This window comes from Trichoderma virens, assembly GCF_000170995.1.
Source record: "Trichoderma virens Gv29-8 chromosome Unknown TRIVIscaffold_3, whole genome shotgun sequence".
Classification (NCBI taxonomy): Eukaryota; Fungi; Ascomycota; class Sordariomycetes; order Hypocreales; family Hypocreaceae; genus Trichoderma; species Trichoderma virens.
In genome coordinates, this window is record NW_014013746.1 from 231,098 (window position 1) to 245,344 (window position 14,247).

Sequence of the window (14,247 nt, forward strand, 5' to 3'; positions counted from 1 at the left end):
GTGCTTGGAACACGCAAGTGAGATTGGGAGAGAAGCAGGGAGAAGATGGGATCTATCCAAATGCCCAGCCTCATGGAAGCTTGTTGGCATCTCGGCATATTGATATTATTACGCCTCCATCTTTCCATTATCCTTGTCCGCAGCGTCATCCTTGTTTCCATCGCCTCTTTTCTGCTCTTCAGGATCTGGCGTCTCGTCGGATGTCATTTTGGTATCGCCATCACCACTGGGCTCCTCCTTGACTTTCTTCGCCACGACATCCTCCTCAAGATCGTCTTCTGCTTCGCGCTTTGAGCTAACACTCTCAGCGCCGGGGCTCTTCGCCCGCTCCGGGGAGGACTTGCTATCCGCGTCTTGAGGCTCTGCCGTGGAGGATACGTCCTTTTCGTCATTTTCGTCCACGTGTTTCCGCCCAACTGCGGCTTCGAGGTCGATACCCTGCATCTCGACACCATCCTCACCAACCAGACTCGTCGTCTCCGACTGAGGACCCGTATCACCGACGCCAATTTCATCTGGCCCTCTGGCGTGCGGAACCTCCTCCTCTTCTTCGTCGTCGTCCATTGGATGATCATCTGACGACGCAGGCCCGCCTTCGATCAGCATATCGTGGGACTTGGTGAGCTGGCTGACGGGGACGATACCGGCCCTCTGCTCCTGCCTAAGCAGCTCGCCTTGGGTGACCCCCCTAGAGTGTCCCATGGATGCTACACCGTTGATGCTGACAGAGACAGTCTCGATGCTGCCCACCCCATTAGGTCCATCGATTGTCTCGGTGCTTTCGCTGTGAATCTGTGCCCCGGCTGGTGGCTCGCTGGCGCTCTCTGGCGGCGTACCCCTTCTGATCAGCCAAGGAATGGGCGTTAGCAGCGCCCCTCCTAGGGCTTCATCCGAGCCCACTGCCACTGCTGTGGGATTACTCCAGGAGACAGCCATGGCAGGATCACTGGGTTCGTCTCCGTTGAGCTGGATCGAAGACATGTCTGGAATAGGTGGCGGTAGCGGGTATGTGTCTGTCCCCGAGGTCACGGCCGCTACCCTGTCCAACGCGTGAAGATATGACGGCAGAGCCTTGTAATGCGCGCGGGGGTACAGAATGAGCTCGGCGATTCTCTGGATTGTATGAGGCGGATACGATTTGAAGCTACCAATGTGGTTCTTGATTTCGTCGACCATGTCTGCTAGCTGCTTCGGCAGGACGTTGGGCTCTTGAGTCTGCGGCGGGGATTGCGACAAAGGTTGCGATGGCACCTGCCGAGAGGGTGCGGATGGTTCTGTGTTGGCCGTGGATGGCGGTTGCTCGTCGAGTGGCGCATTCTCCTTGTTTGCGTCGGAAAACGGCTCGACGGGCGATGAAGATGTTGAAGAGAGTAGTCGTTTGTCCGAGAACCGTGGGCGTGGCACAGGAGGCGGCAGCTTGGGTATGGGGAACTCGTTGCGTGCGATCTGACGGATTTAGGACCTCGCGTTAGTAATTCTAGCATTTGATTGACTTGTTTTCATGCTTTCGGATGCTTCTGCTGCATGGTAAGCAAACGCACCTTGTCTAGTCGCACGAGGATATCATCGCGCAAGGCCGGCCATGCCTCTCTATAAAGAAGCAATCAGTTAGCAGAACCGCGATAAAGGCTACCTCAGGTGGGAAAACAGGATAGAATGAATGAAATGATGTGCCACGTACGAGGCGACGAGCTCTCCAGCGGCGGTCTTGCTGAGCAAGTCATTATCGCTGTCCACTTCCATGGGCAAAGTCGTGCGTTTATGGGCACGCGATGCCTGTGTCGTTGTGGTGATTTCAAGAGGCGTTGCCGCAGATGCAGGCATTTGGCGGTAGATGCAAGTCGGGAGTACGTACCGAGTATTGATTTTGGTGGGGGTATGCTTTAAAGCGAGCATCAACTACAAGTAGGTACCTCTAAAAGTACCTGCCTGTAGCTACAACTGCAGTTACAGAGGTACCTACTAAGGTAACTAAAAGACTTTCCCTGCTGTTGGAAAATGATAAAATTAATACCATACCTAAGATATAGAAAATATGACGTAGGTTAATTGCAACGCTAGATTATGGCTGGTGGTCCTTTTGCCTTCTTTCTACATAGTTATTTCCACCTTTGAGTCAAAGTTCCTGTATATAACATGGGATTCGTTTAATCTACTTCTGTATTTTTGTTTGGGTTATTCCTTCGGACAACGTAGCTAAGCTTGACGAGCCTTGCTAATCGGCTTCGGAACGCGGAGATTTGTAGTGTTTCTCTTTATATACGACCACGACGGCTCAATTATGGTGTGGTCGGGCGAGTTTGGGACCCAACACATCCACTGGAACCAGTACCTGCTACAGAACATTGATTATATCTAATGCCTGTGTGTCGGAGTATAGTGTTTTTGTACTTGAGCTTAGGACTGAGTTCCTTTGCAAGCGGGATAAACTTGGAGATGAGGGTGTGCTGTTGGTAATCATTAGTTAACACAGCGTTGCTGTTGCGAGAAAGCTTTACTTTTTTTTTTTTTTTTCAAACTTCCAGACCTGTTTGGGTTCAGGAGTACGGTGAAGCCCAAGGTATTGTTCGCCATTCTTATAAATATAGGAGCGCACTACATATCTATTCTGTTGGAGAACGCTAGACCCAGTAACAACCTCGCCGATGAAGATAAACAGCAGCAGTCTTATCAAACTAGATGACCTTCTTGTAGTCATCCAAAGTCCAGTCTTTATGTGTAATATACTAAGCCGATTGCTACTTCCTTGTTGGCTTTGTTTTTGGAAGCCCAGCTGACCGGAAGACTCGCCACATAGCTATTGGGACACTGGGCCATATATGTCTTCTCTCTTTCGTAGATCGCTGTGTACCTTCTCAGGAATACTATCTTTGACAACAGCTTGCTTTTGTGGCCAGGTAGGCCCAGCAGTGTCTTTGACGTATATCTAGGATTACCGGCTTCCCTAGGTTAAATCTTTGTGTAATACCCCGGTCTAGGATTGAATTCAGAGGCCTAGGATGAATCCCTGGTAGCCGATGCATCTGATCACTAAGAACGCTGGCCGGCTTTAAAGTTAGGACCTGGGCCCGTGTTGCTGTATCATAAAAAAAATATAATTTGAAATTGAGAAAATTGATGAAATTAAAGCTATTCCGACAGCAGCAACGCTCTTTGACGTTGTTTTCTGTTGTTGGTTGGAATAAAAATCGGCGGTGAGACAGGCGGTAGCGACCTTGATTCTCCGTTCTGGGGTAGATGCTCTCATAGGTAATCGTACATGTATGGGTGCAGATCCTCACGGCTATGCATGATTATCATCACTAATGAAAATCGAGGCATGATGCGTTGGAAGTTCTCAAGTGATCCATATGCTTAGAATGCAGATCCGTAATTTATTCAAGTTTATGTTACCGATGGCGAAGCGACTATTTGCAAGCCATAGCTACTAAAACTATCACGCTATTCTCTCAAAACTACGTGCTCCTCTTTTAGGGCGGTATGGATAGGTGTGCTCTTAGTACACTCATCGCTGGATGAAAAGATGAAAACGCATCATCGACGTAAACACTCCACAGCGGGGAGTTGACAAGTAAGCAATATCCTCAAACAGCAAACCATGAATGCACAAATAGCATATATGCCGCCAAGTGATATTCAAGTATTACCCTTGCGGCTCTGAATTGATGATCCTTTCTTTGTGGTTTCAACATTGGTACCAATTTTGGCTGGTGTAAATCTAGGGGTTTCATCATCGAATGCTTTCATGTTCGTACCTTGGTATCCATAGTATTCCTCTTCGTTCTTCGCCATGTGGTATTTGGATGGCGATGGCATAGTGGTACTGTGGTAAAGGGTATGAATACTCGCGGGGTTTGGGTGCCACCGGGTTGTTGCTCTTGCAACGGTTAGTTAAGGGTCAAGATTGATTGACTAAAGCCCCTTGAGATGTGTCCTTGGTTGTGGAATTAACGGCAATCCCAGCCTAGGTTTTCACGTTCCAAAAGCTGCCGTCTTCTCTCGGGTTAAGTCCATCAGTTGCAACTCCATCTTGTGTAGTGGATCCTCCAATCCTTTGGCATCATTAGCAGATGCACTGCCATTCTCCATCTCCACATTGCCCTCCGGCTTGGGTTCAGGATGCGAGGTGGTATCCCCTGCACCTACTCCATCGTACGGTTTTGGACTGCCGTACTTCTGGGCGAGAGCGTTTGCTCTGTCGTTGAGAACCTGTGTCTTTTTCAGGCAGGTTTCTGCATCCTCCTTTCTGGTATGTGCTCGATCCCAGACAATTTGCGGCCTGATAACGGAGGTATACATCTCCTTGGAGATGGTCTGAACTCTATCCATTGCAGCACAGGCATTCTTTATTATTTGACATGCTTCTGCCATGATAGCCTGTGCCTCTGTCAAGTCTGCCTTAGCCGCGTCAATGACGGGATTCTTCTCATTGATCGTAGATGTCGCCAGATCCATCTCTTTTCCAGCATATTTGGTCAGACGGGCAGCTTCTTCCTGGAAAGACCAGATTTCGATGGACGCGAAAATGCGGTCGATTTGAGCGCACACAAGACCTCTCTGCTCCTGCCAGTCCAACTGTCCCGTGTCTATAAAATCGGAACTAGTCACCGATCCGAGAAACAGCTGAGGATTGAGGTTCCAGGTCCTAGACCCGTACATATAAAGACGATGAGGGTGGATGTTATATCTCAGCCCGTTGGTGTACATTGCTTTGACAGCTCGGTAGAGCTGGCTTTTGATGCCTTGTATCTCTCTGTAGGAGAGGTGCAAGTAGCGGGCTTCTGCCTCGAAGTGGATTAAATGATGAGGCGGGTATTTAACGGTGTAGGTTCGAGCAACGGGGTTGTTGCTGACAAGCTGAGGCGCGTGGAGTCCAAGCTCGGGGAGGCGACGAACAATCTTGAGGATGGCGAGGTGGTTGTTAAAGGTTTCGTCATCTTCCAGGTTGGAGATGATTTCTTCGCGCCAGCGAGAATGACGGCTGCGACGGGGATGTTTGGACGTAGTTTCTCTGGAGCGAGTCTTCGGCTTTCTGCGAGAGCCATTTTTGAGCTCTTGCACGCGACGTGGAACGGCCGGTAAGGGTGCAGGGAGAGGGTCTGTCACTGTTGCGGACAGCGTCGGTGGAGGACTCGCCATGGCTGTGGACGAGGCGGAAAATGCAATCAGGTAGGAAGCCTAGCTGTGGATGGCGAAATAATCATGGTGCTGTTGCATTCTGTCTGTGCGGATGTGGCTCGGCTGGTCGTTTGCCTCGAGTGCTTTGTCTGGAGGGAGTTGAAGATGGAGGAAACGGTATTGAGGCTTCCAGGTAATACAGACGCGTTATGTCATCGACTCCCTGGGTAATAAGGTTCTGTGCTTTGTTCAGTAGGTAAAGCGCTATAACAGCCGTCAAAGGGCACTTGGAACGGCTGCAAACAGTCCTGCACCGCCCCTTATACGTAGTACAGCTCCGCCAAATCTCCTCAATAAGCATTCCATGACATTTGGAATTTGAACAGCCCATATTGCAGATAAATCTATCTACATGAGGAACCAGCATTTTGAGCTTGGTTTTCGCATACTTGTAGCATATCGATCACTGCTCATATTGTGCCGAAAAATTGGGCTTTCAGCATGTTTGGGGCTACCATTCGTCATTCCAAATTCAACATATCTACCCCGTTTTAGGAAAGGTGCAGCGCTCATCTGCATGATTCCGAAGAGTGTTGATGCCACTAGCAGGGATAGATCACCACAAAGGGCATGGTAATCCACAGTTCCCCTCCTCTGTGATTGGGCGAAATCCGAATCCAAGCTTGTGTAGGTGGTGAGGATGTGGCGGCAAGGGTATGACCGTGCTGGAACGGCACCAGCAACCAGGGTTGTAAATTAGTATTTTTTAGTATTCGTTTTAGTATTTATAAAAAATTACATAATAAAATCAATATTAAGTATAAAAATAAATAAAAAAATTCATTAAATAAATTATATTATTTTATATATAAAAATATAAATTTTATTATTATTACTCCACTAATTATTTAATAATCGTTAATAATTTACGAATACTAAAATACTAAAATACTAAAATACTAAAATACTAAAATTTTAGTATTTTAATATATTTCTTTATTAGATTTTTTTAAAAATATTTTAAAAAAATATTTAATTATGGCAATAAATACTTTATATAGTAATATATTTTTTATATTCTTCTTATTATTAGTGTTAATTTTATTAACAATTTTAGTGTTTTATGTAAGCAAAAATTTAGTAACTAATTTACAACCCTGCCAGCAACCATGCGGATCCACGTATAAGTATAATATACTACATCTACGTTCTACAAGTATGTACACCATAACGATGATTTCCGAATAGTGAGAAAAATCTGGTAGAGCGGTGCAGTGTCCGTCTGAAATGAATGAAATATATACATAAAAGAACGAAAACCTCGATAGACAGCTAAAACCGATCAATCGACGTCGCTTCTCATCGCCATTCCTGAAGAACTACAACCTACCTACCCAGTTCGGTATTGGATAGATGGGAGTATGTGCGCGTTCTACCTCTTGTGTTGACACGACATATACAAGCACTTGGAATATAATCGCCCAGTTTGAGGTGCTAGAGATTTACTCTCTATTCAAATGATATACGCCTGATGGGTTGACGCAGCCTTGGATTGGGCATTCGTGCACTTACTTCTGCCATCAGGCTGTAGGACCAGAGCCTGATGTTGGTTTATTGGCTCGTCACACCCAAGCCCACTGCATGTACTTCCCCTCTCAAGACACCCACCTAGATCAGGTAGATAGATGGCCTAAAGCATCAACTCTAACTCCATCATATACTTTTTTACGAAAAGCACGATTATTTCTCATTACTTAGATATCATGACAACGGTGGAAGAATTCCTCCAGCCGCTAATAGGGCCCGTTGAACTTGGCCATATTGTCTGGGTAAAGGATTCGAATAAACTCCAGAAACCCCTCGACCCAGTAAACAGTCCTGACGTTGTCTCTGGAAATGCCCAAGACACGTACAATTCGGCCAATAGTCGGTTTGCACCACTGGCCGAAGCGGTCGAGTTGTGGTCGGATTTTGACGTTCGGCACATTTCTTCGGATCCGTCCATTGCACCATGTCTCTCAAGACCATGCCAGGTGAAGTGGGAGCCCCATATTCCCGAGTATGCACGCGTCATCTATAGTGAGCGACAGCTCGAGGCCCTCTATCTACAGACGCTCGTCACTCGGGTCAACATTGCCCTCGACATGGCAATTCCGCCGGAAGAAGAACGAATTACCATTCTCGTAGGACCCGGGGCCTTTGAGAGCGTCTCCGCCGAGGCCACTGCGCAATGGCTCTTGCCGGACTGGATAATTGTTCAGGGCGACTTTAGTGCCGGTATGGAGACCGATTCGCTTCTGGCTCTTCAGGATCTTGTGGTGGAGAACAGGATACTTGCAGTGGGAGATACCAAGCTGGTCCGACAATGGGACGACAGATACGCCATTGCTCACACACGAGGGTGCTATCAAGACTTCTTACGCCAGCTTCAAGAGTATTGCGTCAACCTAGGCACACGCTTTGGCTTTATTCTTTCCAACATGGAGCTGGTGGTGATGCAAGTGGTGGGTGCCCAAGAGGCAAGCCCTCGAATGGTTGACCAGAGAGGACTGCGTTCCAGAACAAATGGTGCTGTACAGGCACAGCGACTTGAAACTAGCCTGGAGGAGGAGGATTCTCAAATGTTCGACTCTTCTCAAATGTCTGGCTCTTCTCAAATGTCCGACTCTTCTCAAACGGCAGGATACAACGGTGGCGGTGTAGATGACCCCTATGAGCTGCCCAGCTTGTCAACATCGTCCGCTCAAGTTCCATCTAAGCGACCCCATCCCTCTACCAGCCCCGAAACAAGCCCGATTCATGCTACTGCTGCCGCCGCCGCCGCTTCTCCTCCTTGGAGAAGTAATGGAGATGATGCGAGCCAAAACTTGTCTGGGAGTGACCCTCCTGTCTCGCACGAAGAAGGAACACAGGCTTCATCGTCTCAAGACCACAGTAAATATACTTCATCAGTTAGAGACGTTGAAGTGGAAGCTCTACAGATACGAAGCTTCAACGTGATGGCTTGGGGTGAAGATGGCGAAGATGGCGAAGATGGCGAAGATAACCCATACAAGGTCCTATTTACCTTTGTAATGATGATCCGTGCTCTTAGACTTAGGAAGGAGTCTATTAACATTTAAGTACCTACCTACCTACATGGGTAGGCAAATACCTATATATAAGTTATCCATATGCTAGAGCTACCTAGGCACATTTACTAGAGCTACCTACATCTACTAGAGACATCTACAGCTACTAGACATATCTACAGCTACTACCTAGTAGAGCCATAAGACATCTAACCACCGCAAGTAATGCATCTCCCGTATAAGAACATAAACTTACGCCATATATAAACCGTGGAGGCTTATAACGTCTTAAATGGCGAAGGTTATCCCCCTTCCTAAGCAGTGTTCAATGACTTCAAATAATCTGTGACATCACCTTACATTGGCCTCATCAACGAAGCTGCAACAGAACATACTCCATCTGAACCCTTAAAGCCCTTCGGATGGCCCCCGTCTCGCTGAGTTACTTTTCATTTTGTTAGCACTCCACTTCTTCTCGTCTTTCAGCGCTAGAGTCTTCGTTTTACGAGATTTAGTGACATTTGTATAATGTACCTTGTCCCGATCTATCAAACTATTCCATGCCAATGCGAGCCTCTAGGCACCATAGAGTTGCCACTTGTAATACACAAGACCAACATCACGAATAGAGGCCAACGTACGGGCATCTTCTTCTAATCAGCTTTCAGTATTGCCCATCATTCGCTCCCGGCCAATATCTGTCAGATAGCACTGCTCTTAGCCTCCACTTTAGCCGTCGACGTAATACCGTTGAGTTTCATCTCAAACCATGAGATGAAATGACTCTTGGGATGGTAAATCCATTCATTGGATTCAAGGCCGCATAAGAACCTTACGTAGCTCAACTTTCACAAAGATAAAGCCAAGGCCAAAAGCCTACCAAATAATTTCCATAACATCCATGCATCTATCAAGAGCTGTATTAAGAGCTGATCAAATCCTCAGCCATCATCACGAATTCATCTATCCCTATAGCAGTCCCCAATAGTCATTACCACAGTCCCACCATTACCAGTCTCATAATACGTCTATCCCAACCCATCCAGCATCACAACCCCAGACATCATCCAACCACAGCCTCAGAGGTCAAATTTAGCCTCCTTGTACAGCCACTTGGCCGGGTCAAACACAACCTCAAAGCTCGTCGCATCAAACGCTCCAATTGCGCAGCTCAAGTCGTGAAACCCCTCCAGTCCCGTCACCGGTAAATCCTGCTCCGCGTCCGTCTCCTCGTGGAGATGCCACCCGCCAGACCGCTGGCCGTTTCTCGTAAAGAAAATATCGACACGAGGGTGGTGCGTGCCCGTCGGGGTAAACGTCATGCCAATGCCGTACGTCTCACCTTTGCGATACTCATGCGTAAAGTCTTTGCCTCCCCAGCGGTCGTTGATGTACTTGTGGCCGTCATCTCCATGGACAGCCAGACTGCCACGATGCCATCCAGGAAGGCGGAAAGACGGGTAGGGAAGGGCAGTGAATCCCAAAGCCAGATTGATGGTGCGGCTGTCCCTTTTAATCTTTACCTCGTAGTAAATGGTCTTTGGCTGATTCGTAATAGACGGGTCGTGCTCATTAACTACATAGAGAGGAGGATAGCCGATGATGCAGCGGTCGGGGCTGTCCTTGACCGTGTTACCCTCCCAGTGGCCCGGCGCAATCCATTTCAAGGTGCCACGAAAGTCCGATGGTTCCATGAGCCGGATATTGTTGGACTGCAGAGCATGCTTGCCCGGCTGATCGAGCGTCATGGGCGGCGTGGACAGCGGATACTGTCGGCACCACGCCTCACCAGCCTCTGCCTCTGCCTCAGTCGCGTTGTTGGCATATGACGCGTCATGGCCGCTGAACAACGGGGGAGGCGGCGGGAACAGAGAAGTATCCGGGACGGCGGCCTGCCAGTCGTGTGCCGCGCTAGACTGGGAAGCAAAGGGATCTGATGGAGGTGCAATCCAGTCGCCCTTCGCAGCAGACGGTGGCGGTCCTGGAGGCGGCGCATAATCTCCCTGCTGATGAGAAGGAGGAGGCCCCGGAGGAGGGGCATAGTCATTATGCTGATGAGATGGAGGCGGTCCAGGAGGAGGAGCATAGTCGTTGTGCTGATGCGAAGGCGGTGGCCCTGGTGGAGGAGCATAATCACTATGCTGCTGCTGCTGCTGCTGCTGCTGCTGACGCCCTGGAGGCGGTCCAGCAGGCGGCGCATATTCTTCCTGTTGTCGTTTCCCAGGAGGCGGGCCTGGAGGAGGAGCGAATTCCTCATATTGATGTTGTTGTTGCTGATATTGCTGCTGATACTGTGGTTGGCCCTGGCTCTGATATCCCGAAGGCCCGCCAGCCAATGCATTCGGCGGCGCACTATACCGACTCGTTTTCCCATCTGGCCTCCCATCTAGGTTCTGCACCGGCCTGGGTGGAGGATCATCGGTCCTCTCGTTCTGACCGCCAAAACACATTGCTGACGTCCGTTTGTCTGTGTTGTTTCACTAGAGGATGGAAAAGGAGGCGACGCGCTCCAGCTAGCTACCTTGGTCAAATTCCTCTCTGCTTCTTTGTAGCCGGCTTGTCACAGTAAGAAGGGAGAAATGGGATGAGTGAATATCACGCTCAGAAAAGAATCTTAAGAGGAGAGTAATGGAGGGAGATGAAACTAGCAGAGAACAGCTAAACAAAGGCGAGAGCGGAGGGCAATTAAAGTTGTTCGTGACGTCTCTCTCATGTGGCTGTGCTGCTTCCGAAAGGCCCCTGCTCTTAGCCCTTTCTGGCAGACCCCGGTGCGCTAATTCTGCTGCTTAATTAGTGGGTTTAATTCTATGGACAGTACACGGAAACACCTGACGACAAAGACCGTCGTGGGTGGCCTCACAAAACAACATTTGGAATACTTCTTTGCACAGCCCAGCCAGTGGATTATTACACTTTACGCGTCATCATGTATTGCACTTCACAATGGGAAACTAAAAAATTGCGCAAATACGCCGTATATTACCAAGGCGTGCGTATGGATGTACAATGTACAAAGCCAACGCTGACACGATTGTACTAAGATATGCTAATATACTTCCTGCCAAGCGCTCTCCAGCCTGCTCTCAAAGCCATCTCACCCATGGCTCTACTCCACCTCATAGGGCGGAGCAAAAAGAAGAAGCCTTATTGAAGAGAACTAGCCAATAGCTATTCTCGCCGGCGCAGTGACTAGCTGCCCCACGAGTTTGCATCGGCCTCGGCCGGGTAGAAGAAGGCGACAACGCCAATAATGCAGTAGACTGCGCAAAGCAGAGCTCCTTCGAGATAGTTGCTTCGGCCGTCCAAAACAAGGAAGTTGACCATAAAGGTCGACACAAAGAGACACACAGTCTCAAAGAGGGTAAAGTACAGTGTCATCTCCTTGTCCATGATCCAGCCCAGAATAACGACCAAGGGCGTGACAAAGATGGCAATCTGAATGGAGCTGCCAATAGCAACACCAATGGCCAGATCCATCTTGTTCTTCATCGCCACAGTCACGGCAGTGACGTGCTCCGCCGCATTACCCACAATAGGCAGGACAATGAGACCAATAAAGATTTCGCCGACGCTCGACGTGGCGACGACGTCCTCGATAGAGCCAATGAGAAATTCAGCACATGCTGCGACAAGACCGGTCGTAAGAAGTAGAAGAATAATGGCTGCTGTCTGAGTGAGGTGTTCTTCCTCTTCCTCCCCTTCAGCACCGGCCGTCAAGGCGGTCAAGGGCACTTGAGCTGGCAACATGGCGCCGGGAGGTCGAATCTGATGGTTGAGCCTATCAGGTAGGGAGTTGGTGCGTCGAATACCGTAACGAACACGGGGAACAGGACCAGCGGGGGCGGCAGACAGAACATCCAGCTCGGGCTTTTGGACAAAGACCGTAGGCGCCAGGTTCTTCACAGACATGGTGCGTAGAGCAGGGAATGGCCGTTTGGATGTCTCATTGCCGCTATCTGCAACTGTATCGTTGGGGATAGCAAAGTCGACACGGCGAGGCTCTCCGTCTCCGTGATGATTCTGCGAATTCTGTTCAGGTTGTTCAGTGATTGCCTGCTGAGCATCGCCGTCTGCATCACGATGGCGGTGGTGACGACGGTTCTTTTTGTATTTCTTGCGCATGTGTCGAATACTGGGCCTTCTACGCTTGTGATGAGATCTCTCTTCGTCCTCAACAGCCTCTTCGTTGGTCTCGGTAGACCCAAGTCTGGGGAATTGCGGACGGGAAGATGAAGTTTCTGAAGACTCTTCTTGAGGATTGGTGGTTGTGGTGCCAAAAGACGAGGTCCTAGTAGGATGCAGGTCGCTTGTTTCCACAGAGGCAACGGACGACTTTCTTCTGCGTCCATGGCGAAGGACCTTTCTCATGGCACGGCGAACGGTATCCCGAGAGTGGCTGGAATCATCCGAATCCGAGCTATCAGACGAGCTAGAATCCGAGCTTGAAGAGTCTAACCAAGCTGCGGCGGGACCCGGAACAGACTCAGCATCGACGATGTTCTGCGGAGTAGACTCATAGAGGTATGCGTGTGATTTCAGCTGGAATAGGAGATAGATGATGTAGACCAGCAACAGAATCTGTCTTTTGTTAGAGAATGATGGAAGCAGCGTGTGAATAAGGGATTCAACTTACAACACTAGTGCCGCGGCTGATTTTAAGCGATTCGCGGTCAGCCAGGCTTGGATCGTTAAAAGAGGCGTGGAAAGCCGTCTGGAAGCCAATTAGCGAGAGAGTTTGAAAGAGAGACAAGTTGTTCTCTTTTGAAATGGGAACATACAGGCAAGACCAAACTGATGACACTCAAACTGAGGAGACAGGCACTCATCTGGGTCACGGTGCTGTTGTAGACTTGCTCTCGGAAGCGAAGTCCGCCGAGGAAGAAGCCCATGCCCAAAATGAGGAGCAGGTTGGCTAGGATGGAACCTAGTAGAGAAGCTTGGACGATACGGATTTCATTCTTGACCAGGGCAATGATGAAGATGATTAATTCCACGGCGTTTCCAAACGTCACATTAAGCAAGGCGCCGAGGGCGTCGCCCATCTTACGGGCCACCGACTCGGTCGCAAAGCTGAGAAGGCCAGCGAGGGGAATCACGGCAATACAGTTCATGGCGAAGATGACGCCACTATTAACGCCCTTGATGTTGGCGAGAATGATGCCAAGAGGCACAAAGACCAGCAAGACATTGAACCAGCTGTGAGTAAGGACCAGCCAGAAAGTTCTACGGAATTCCTCGACAAAGGTACGCTTCTTCTTGACACTACCGTTGTCGTTGTCGTTGTCGTTGTCGGAACTTGTAGTTTCGGGGGTAGAGGTGTTGGCTTTTGCTTCCTTAGTCCCTAAGATAGACCCCTGCCTCTCATCCTGCGAGGATGGCGCTGACGAGAGCTTCTGGGCAGATGCCGGCTTGAGGAAGCGGGAGTCTGGCTTCTCGGTGAAGACGCTGGGAGCATCAGTGCTGAGGGGAGACACGGCGACGCCATTGCGGCTGTTGGAGGTCTGGTTTTTTGGATTGGTGGTTGGTGCGGTTGTAGCAGTTGTAGCAGTTGCGGCGACGTGCTCGTTCAAAGGCGGCAGGTCGCGAAGCTCAGTATCCGGCCGATCGGAGAGTCCATAAGCTACGGGCTGTACATCAGAGCCTTTGGTAGCTATATCGGGGTCGGATGAGGCTTCCTTCATCGAACAGGTAGGTATTGAAAGCAGAGAAGGGCAAGCAAGCAATCAAGCAAGCGGAATAGCTGAAGAGAAAAGAAGTGGGATAGAAACCCAAAAGTGTAAATGAGAGGAAGATAGAAGTAAACCTTGGAGGAGAGAGGAGGGAAAGCAGGATCCCTTTTAAGCTTGAAAAGAGGCGGGCTGTGACTGAAGTGTGAGATAAACGGGGAATGTGGATGACGCTTGGTGGACAGGGGGAGAGGCGCCACGATTGATAGCTGCGTGCCGGATTCCCCAGCTAGACTCGACAGGTATCCCCAGTACCTAATCACGGCCTAACCGCCGGCTTTTGGCCACTAAATTGCATGTTTGCGCCACTCGAGACAACAATAGTGTTGGTA

General features: G+C 49.3%; 5 protein-coding genes across 5 annotated transcripts; 1 reads left to right on the forward strand and 4 right to left on the reverse strand.

Moving 5' to 3' along the window:
• Positions 1-50: 50 nt before the first annotated feature.
• On the reverse strand, positions 51-1,824 carry TRIVIDRAFT_229499 (uncharacterized protein; the record flags this gene model as incomplete). Its single annotated transcript, XM_014103881.1, has 3 exons — positions 51-1,446; positions 1,542-1,590; positions 1,682-1,824. The coding sequence occupies 3 exons, from the start codon at positions 1,822-1,824 to the stop codon at positions 109-111; spliced, it is 1,530 nt and encodes a 509-aa protein (XP_013959356.1).
• A 2,148-nt stretch (positions 1,825-3,972) lies between these two features.
• Positions 3,973-5,139, reverse strand: TRIVIDRAFT_198143 (uncharacterized protein; the record flags this gene model as incomplete). Its single annotated transcript, XM_014103882.1, has 1 exon — positions 3,973-5,139. The coding sequence occupies one exon, from the start codon at positions 5,137-5,139 to the stop codon at positions 3,973-3,975; it is 1,167 nt and encodes a 388-aa protein (XP_013959357.1).
• A 1,017-nt stretch (positions 5,140-6,156) lies between these two features.
• TRIVIDRAFT_61857 (uncharacterized protein) lies at positions 6,157-8,240 on the forward strand (the record flags this gene model as incomplete). Its single annotated transcript, XM_014103883.1, has 5 exons — positions 6,157-6,178; positions 6,236-6,243; positions 6,336-6,365; positions 6,447-6,537; positions 6,877-8,240. 5 exons carry the CDS (start codon positions 6,157-6,159, stop codon positions 8,238-8,240), a joined length of 1,515 nt encoding a protein of 504 aa, XP_013959358.1.
• Positions 8,241-9,065: 825 nt separating this feature from the next.
• On the reverse strand, positions 9,066-10,662 carry TRIVIDRAFT_215369 (uncharacterized protein; the record flags this gene model as incomplete). Its single annotated transcript, XM_014103884.1, has 1 exon — positions 9,066-10,662. The coding sequence occupies one exon, from the start codon at positions 10,637-10,639 to the stop codon at positions 9,269-9,271; it is 1,371 nt and encodes a 456-aa protein (XP_013959359.1).
• Positions 10,663-11,150: 488 nt separating this feature from the next.
• Positions 11,151-13,949, reverse strand: TRIVIDRAFT_177127 (uncharacterized protein; the record flags this gene model as incomplete). Its single annotated transcript, XM_014104622.1, has 3 exons — positions 11,151-12,728; positions 12,823-12,900; positions 13,040-13,949. The coding sequence occupies 3 exons, from the start codon at positions 13,868-13,870 to the stop codon at positions 11,379-11,381; spliced, it is 2,259 nt and encodes a 752-aa protein (XP_013960097.1).
• Between the last annotated feature and the right edge of the window lie 298 nt (positions 13,950-14,247).